Here is a 7500-nt window from a genome sequence, read left to right on the forward strand (position 1 = left end):
ACAGAGACACACACAGAAGGACACAAAGAGACACACAGAAGGACACACAGAGACACACAGAGAGACACGCAGAAACACACAGAGACACACAGAGACACACACAGAGACACACAGAGACACACACAGACACACAGAGAAACACACAGAGACACACAGAGACACACACAGAGACACATAGAGACACACAGAGACACACACAGAGACACACACAGAGGGACACACAGAGACACACAGAGACCCACAGAGACACACACACAGAGACACACAGAGACACGCACAGAGGGACACACAGAGACACACAGACACAGAGACACAGAGACACACACAGAGGGACACAGAGACACACAGAGACACACAGAGACCCACAGAGACACACAGAGACAACACCAACAACAACCGCCATTCGCCACTAAGTGGCGGTGACACATAGCCTGGCTTGTGCCAGGCTATGTGCACCCTGAGGCCACGTGAAGTGTCGAACGCCCGCTGGCAGGAGTTCACGGGGCAGACCCAGGTGCCACGGGTCGACTGACTGAGATGACTGGCTGATGCACCACCTGTGCCCCCTACTGTGCCAACCTGCTGTGCTTTAGCCACCCGGCGCTCCGCTCGTTGTTGTGAGCGTCGCTCCTCCGCCCTCCATTGTTGTTGGAGGGCGACTGCCTCCAACTGCCCAGTAGCGTCCTTCACGAGCCTCCTCCACAGAGGCCGATCTTGACACCGCTGGTACCAGTCATTGGCAAGTCCACTCAGCTCCACGTCCTCCTGTACCACATCACTCCATCTCTTCTCTAGCCCGTGCCGCGCCCGCTTAGCCCCCTCAATCCGGCCGAACAAAAGCTGTTTCGGCATGCGGTGGCTGGGCACGCGGGCTACATGACCCAGCCATCGCGGCCTTCCCCGCCGGAGGAGCTCACCGATGGGACCTTGCCCAGATCTTTCAAGAATTTGTGAGCTCCTCACACAATCCAGTCTGGTTAAACCCAGGATGGATCGTAGGCAGGCCAGCCTAAATGTTTCTAACCGGCGAAGATGTTCCATTAGGGGGGTCCACGTTTCGCAAGCGTAGAGAAGGGAGGGAATGACCGTGGCCGAGAAGACCTGAAGCTTAGTGCGGAGCGGCAGACCAGGTAGCTTCCACACAGCGTTACGCAACCGATGAAAAGATATTGCCGCTCGACTGATTCGGAGTGAGACCTCTGCTGTTAAGCTGGAGCCAGTCATAAGCACACTGCCCAGGTATGGGAAACTCTCAACTCTCTCCACAACTGCCCCATCACCGATTGGGAGTTGTGGGGGTGGAGTGTCCGATGGTTCAAAATACCCAGGCACGTGCTTAATTTTGTTGGGGCTGATGGTAAGGCCCCACCTCTTAGTGGCATGCTCCAGTCTCAGCAGCAGCGTCTCCAACTCCTCCTCTGAATGAGCAGCTATTACCAAATCATCAGCATACATAACGTGGTTGAGCAATAGGGAGCTATCCCTTGACTGCACCCGGGCATCGATCAGCCTCCCATTATATCTGTACCATATGGAGATTCCCCCGGTACAGCTATTGAAGGCTTCACGAACTACGTGGTCAAAATAGATGTTAAATAATGTGGGAGCCAGAGGACATCCCTGTCGCACCCCAAGGTGTACAGGGAATGGCTCTGACTCCCGGACACGTAGTTTTACCTGGGCCCGCTCACCATCATGAAGGTCCTTAATGATCGTGAGCAGAGGGTCAGGTACTCCAAAAGCACGAAGAACAACCCAGAGCCCAGGCCAACTGATGGTATCATAGGCCTTGACCAGGTCAATAAAGCAGAGATGTAGGTCTTGTTGGAATTCCCTACACCTCTGCTGTAGCAGACGGACAGAATATAGGGCATTTGTGCAGGACCGCCCTTTTCTGAAACCGCATTGGCGCTCCGCAAGCCTCTCCTCAGCGTGCCTGGCAAGGCGATGTTGAATAATCCTTGCCAGGACCTTTCCTGGCACACTGAGGAGTGAGATGCCCCCGTAGTTGTTACAGTCTGTGCGGTCCCCCTTTTTTAAAAAGGGGGACCACCAGGGCATCCTTCCAATCCTGCGGAACCCGTCCAGTGGTCCAGACTGTTGTTATAATGTCATGTAGGGCAGTCTGTGCACAAACGCTGCCCTCCCTCAGCATTTCGCTTGGGAGATCATCTCTGCCCGCTGCCTTTCCTGGTCTCAGACTCCGGATCGCCTTCAGTACTTCCTCAACAGATGGCACCTCAGCCAGCCACTCACAGGGGGTGACTTCTTCTAATATTTGAGGCACCGCAGCCTCAGCAGGGTCATCCTCACTTTGTTCCACGATGTTTTCCTGGCTGAGGGATTTCCCCTCCCCCAGGACCTCACAGAAATGCTCAGCAAATCTGCAAACCTGCTCCTGGGGGTCGGAGATTGGGTCACCGTTTTTTCCCCTAATGATGGTAATAGGTGTGGTGCTGCAGATTACTTTTTTGATGGAGTTAAATAGAGATTTGTGATCACGGGCCACTGAGGCAGACTCCATCTCCTCAGCAACCCGCGACCACCACCCATCCTTGCAGCGCCTCACGGCTCTCCGAACCTCCGAGCGAAGGCTGCGGTAAGCCTCCTCATTCTCTGACGTGGGATTCTGTAGCCGATGACAGTGGGCCTGTCGCTTTTTCTCAACCATCCTGAACACCTCCTCTGTCAGCCAGGGTCTCTGGGGAGGTCTGGACTGTGTACCCAAAGCAGCCATTGCAGCTGCATGAGTCACAGTCCTAAACCTCGCCCATTTACCCTCGACATCAGGAGGAGTCGGGGACGATGCCAATCCCAGCCGCAAGCGATGATGAAATTCTCGCTTGCAACTTTCATCAGATAACTGAGACCACCGGAGTGGAAGAATGGCAGGCGCATCTTACAGATGACTAGTCGATGGTCAGAGGGCAGATCAGCTCCACGGTAGGTCCTGGTGTCAAGGACATGGGCTCGCATCCGCTGGTCCGTCACCATGTAGTCCAGCAGATGTTCTTGCTTGGACCCGGCATGCATCCATGATGTTGTGTGGATGCGCCGATGCCGGAACAGCGTGTTGGTAATTACAAGCCCATGGGCTGCACAAAAACCTAGCAGCCTCCTACCGTTGTTATTGAGCTGATCTGGCCCATGCCCTCCAATCACTCCAGACCAGGTGCCAGTATCATGACCAACTCGGGCATTGAAGTCACCCAACATGAGGACTCTATCCCGAGGGGCCACTTTAGCCAGCACCTGTGACAGGAGGTCATAGAAGGCATCTGACTCATCGGATTTGCCTGCATCCCTCCATGGATGTTCATCTTCGGTGGGGGCATAAGTAACCACGACCACCATTCCTCACCTCCGGTTGATGGGAAGGCGAGCCCAAAGTAGCCTGGGGCTTACAGCTTCCCACACCTCACCACCACGCTCCCACGCCCCCTTCATTCTTTTGTTCAAAAGAAGAGCCATACCCTGTTGTTTGGCAGTCTGCTGCCCCGAGTAGAGGACTGTCCACCTCTCATGGTGGCAGGAGCCAGAGCCGGTCCACCAGACCTCCTGAATGCCACATAGATCCAGGCGGTACCGGTCCAGCTCCTGACAGAGCAGTGGCAGCCTCTCCTCTGCAGTGAGCGTTCGAACATTCCACGTGGCCACCTGTAGTGGTTTTTCGTTGTTTCTGGAGGAGCCCCGAGGGTAGATATTCAATCTCCTGGCTCCGCCAATTGGGGTTTGGCCAGGAGACGTCATAGACGCCTGGCCCCCCGGGGCCTCCGGCACAAGCTTATTAGTTATATACTTAATTCGCGGTTTAGTGGTAATTAATTGAAGGTGGAGGGGTTACCAGCCCCTCGCACTCATCCAGAGCCCCCGTTTAGCCCCTGTGGTGGTCACAGACGCCATGAGGAGAGGAGCCAATCACAATTGGACCTCCCCCTACAGCACTGTCCACGACAGAGTTGCCCGTCCGGCACCGCGAGAAGGACACACAGAGGGACACACAGAGACACACAGAGACACACAGAGACACACAGAGACACACACAGAGACACACAGAGACACACACAGAAGGACACACAGAGACACACAGAGACACACACAGAAGGACACACAGAGACACACAGAGGGACACAGAGACACACAGAGACACACACAGAGACACACACAGAGGGACACACAGAGACACACAGAGACACACACAGAGACACACAGAGACACACACAGAAGGGCACACAGAGACACACAGAGACACACACAGAAGGACACAAAGAGACACACAGAGGGACACACAGAGACACAGAGACACACACAGAAGGACACAGAGACATACAGACAGCGTGAGACACACACAGACACACACAGAGACACACAGAGACACACAGAGACACACAGAACAACAACAACAACAACCGCCATTCGCCACTAAGTGGCAGTGATGTCACCACGACGCTTGTGCCAGGCCATGTGCACCCTGAGGCCACGTGAAGTGTCGAACGCCCGCTGGCAGGAGGTCACGGGGCAGACCCAGGTGCCACGGGTCGACTGACTGAGATGAGTGGCTGATGCACCACCTGTGCCCCCTACTGTGCCAACCTGCTGTGCTTTAGCCACCCGGCGCTCCACACAGACAGCGTGAGACACTCACCACATGTAGTGTCCAAGATGCTCATCATAGAAGTAGAGCAACTCAAACGACTCCACCTGAGAGAGAGGCAGAGAGTGGCTGGGTGGGTGAGCGTGTGGGTGAGCGTGTGGGTGAGCGTGTGGGTGAGCGTGTGGGTGAGCGGGTGAGCGTGTGGGTGAGCGGGTGGGCGGGTGAGCGGGTGAGCGGATGAGCGGGTGAGTGGGTGGGTTGGTGGTTGATGGGCGATTGGGTGACTGAGCGAGTGGGTGAGTGAGCGAGTGGATGGATGGGTGGAGTGAGTGAGTGGGTGAGTGAGTGGGTGAGTGGGTGAGTGAGTGAGTGAGTGGGTGAGTGAGTGAGTGGGTGAGCGAGTGGATGGATGGGTGGAGTAAGTGAGTGGGTGAGTGGGTGAGTGAGTGAGTGAGTGGGTGAGTGGGTGAGAGAGCGAGTGGATGGGTGAATGAGTGAGTGAGTGGTTGAGCGAATGAGCGTGTGGGTGAGTGAGTGAGCTGGTGAGTGAGCGTGTGGGTGAGTGAGCTGGTGAGCGAGTGAGCTGGTGAGTGAGTAAGCTGGTGAGTGAGCGTGTGGATGAGTGAGTGAGTGAGCTGGTGAGTGATTGAGCTGGTGAGTGAGTGAGCTGGTGAGTGAGCGTGTGGGTGAGTGAGTGAGCTGGTGAGTGAGCTGGTGAGTGAGTGAGCTGGTGAGTGAGTGAGCTGGTGAGTAGGCTGGGGAGTGAGCTGGTGAGTGAGTGAGCTGGTGAGCGAGTGAGCTGGTGAGTGAGCTGGTGAGTGGGTGAGTGAGTGAGCTGGTGAGTGAGCGAGCTGGTGAGTGAGCTGGTGAGTGAGTAACCTGGTGAGTGAGCTGGTGTGTGAGTAACCTAGTGAGTGAGCTGGTGAGTGAGTGAGCTGGTGTGTGAGCTGGTGAGTGAGTGAGCTGGTGAGTGAGCTGGTGAGCGAGCTGGTGAGTGACTGAGCTGGTGAGTGAGCGAGCTGGTGAGTGAGCTGGTGAGTGAGTGAGCTGGTGAGTGAGCTGGTGAGTGAGTGAGCTGGTGAGTGAGTAACCTGGTGAGTGACTGAGCTGGTGAGTGAGCTGGTGAGTGAGCGAGCTGGTGAGTGAGCTGGTGAGTGAGCTGGTGAGTGAGTGAGCTGGTGAGCGAGCTGGTGAGTGAGTGATCTGGTGAGTGAGTGATCTTGTGAGCGAGCTGGTGAGTGAGCTGGTGAGTAACCTGGTGAGTGAGTGAGCTGGTGAGTGACTGAGCTGGTGAGTGAGCTGGTGAGCGAGCTGGTGAGTGAGCTGGTGAGTGAGCTGGTGAGTGAGCTGGTGAGCGAGTGAGCTGGTGAGTGAGTAAGCTGGTGAGTGAGCGTGTGGATGAGTGAGTGAGTGAGCTGGTGAGTGATTGAGCTGGTGAGTGAGCTGGTGAGTGAGTAACCTGGTGAGTGAGCTGGTGTGTGAGTAACCTAGTGAGTGAGCTGGTGAGTGAGTGAGCTGGTGTGTGAGCTGGTGAGTGAGTGAGCTGGTGAGTGAGCTGATGAGCGAGCTGGTGAGTGACTGAGCTGGTGAGTGAGCTGGTGAGTGAGCGAGCTGGTGAGTGAGCTGGTGAGTGAGTGAGCTGGTTAGTGAGCTGGTGAGTGAGTGAGCTGGTGAGTGAGTAACCTGGTGAGTGACTGAGCTGGTGAGTGAGCTGGTGAGTGAGCGAGCTGATGAGTGAGCTGGTGAGTGAGCTGGTGAGTGAGTGAGCTGGTGAGCGAGCTGGTGAGTGAGTGATCTGGTGAGTGAGTGAGCTTGTGAGCGAGCTGGTGAGTGAGCTGGTGAGTAACCTGGTGAGTGAGTGAGCTGGTGAGTGACTGAGCTGGTGAGTGAGCTGGTGAGCGAGCTGGTGAGTGAGCTGGTGAGTGAGCTGGTGAGTGAGCTGGTGAGTGAGTAAGCTGGTGAGTGAGCGTGTGGATGAGTGAGTGAGTGAGCTGGTGAGTGATTGAGCTGGTGAGTGAGTGAGCTGGTGAGTGAGCGTGTGGGTGAGTGAGTGAGCTGGTGAGTGAGCTGGTGAGTGAGTGAGTGAGCTGGTGAGTAAGTGAGTTGGTGAGTGAGCTGGTGAGTGAGTGAGCTGGTGAGTGAGTGAGCTGGTGAGTGCGTGAGTGAGCTGGTGAGTAAGTGAGTTGGTGAGTGAGCTGGTGAGTGAGCGAGCTAGTGAGTGAGCTGGTGAGTAACATGGTGAGTGAGCTGGTGAGTGAGTGAGCTGGTGAGTGAGCTGGTGAGTGAGTGAGCTGGTGAGTGAGTGAGCTGGTGAGTGAGTGAGCTGGTGAGTAACCTGGTGAGTGAGCTGGTGAGTGAGCTGGTGAGTGAGCGAGCTGGTGAGTGAGTGAGCTGGTGAGTGAGCTGGTGAGTGAGCTGGTGAGTGAGTGAGCTGGTGAGTAACCTGGTGAGTGAGCTGGTGAGTGAGCTGGTGAGCGAGCATGCTGGTGAGTGAGTGAGCTGGTGAGTGAGCTGGAGAGTGAGCTGGTGAGTGAGTGAGCTGGTGAGCGAGTTGGTGAGCGACATGGTGAGCGAGTGAGTGAGCTGGTGAGTGAGCTGGTGAGCGAGCTGGTGAGTGAGCGACCTGGTGAGTGAGCTGGTGAGTGAGCAACCTGGTGAGTGAGCTGGTGAGTGAGTGAGCTGGTGAGTGAGTGAGTGAGCTGGTGAGTGAGCGTGCGTGTGAGTGAGCTGGTGAGTGAGCTGGTGAGTGAGTGAGCTGGTGAGTGAGTGAGCTGGTGAGTGAGTGAGCTGGTGAGCGAGTTGGTGAGTGAGCTGGTGAGCGAGCTGGTGAGTGAGCGAGCTGGTGAGTGAGCTGGTGAGTGAGCGAGCTGGTGAGTGAGTGAGCTGGTGAGTGAGTGAGTGAGCTG

The 7500-nt window shown here is 55.9% G+C and overlaps 1 protein-coding gene across 1 annotated transcript in view; it reads right to left on the bottom strand.

Moving 5' to 3' along the window:
- The window catches only part of CLN6 (CLN6 transmembrane ER protein), a 70114-nt gene that overhangs the window by 7036 nt on the left and 55578 nt on the right, over positions 1–7500 (bottom strand). Inside the window, exon 6 of the mRNA XM_076056972.1 lies at positions 4646–4701. Coding sequence (XP_075913087.1) covers positions 4646–4701 — 56 coding nt within the window. The remainder of the gene's footprint in view (positions 1–4645; positions 4702–7500) is intronic.

This window comes from Petromyzon marinus, chromosome 79 (assembly GCF_048934315.1).
Source record: "Petromyzon marinus isolate PM22_M1 ecotype Great Lakes invasive population chromosome 79, UKy_Petmar_22M1.pri1.0, whole genome shotgun sequence".
Lineage (NCBI taxonomy): Eukaryota > Metazoa > Chordata > Hyperoartia > Petromyzontiformes > Petromyzontidae > Petromyzon > Petromyzon marinus.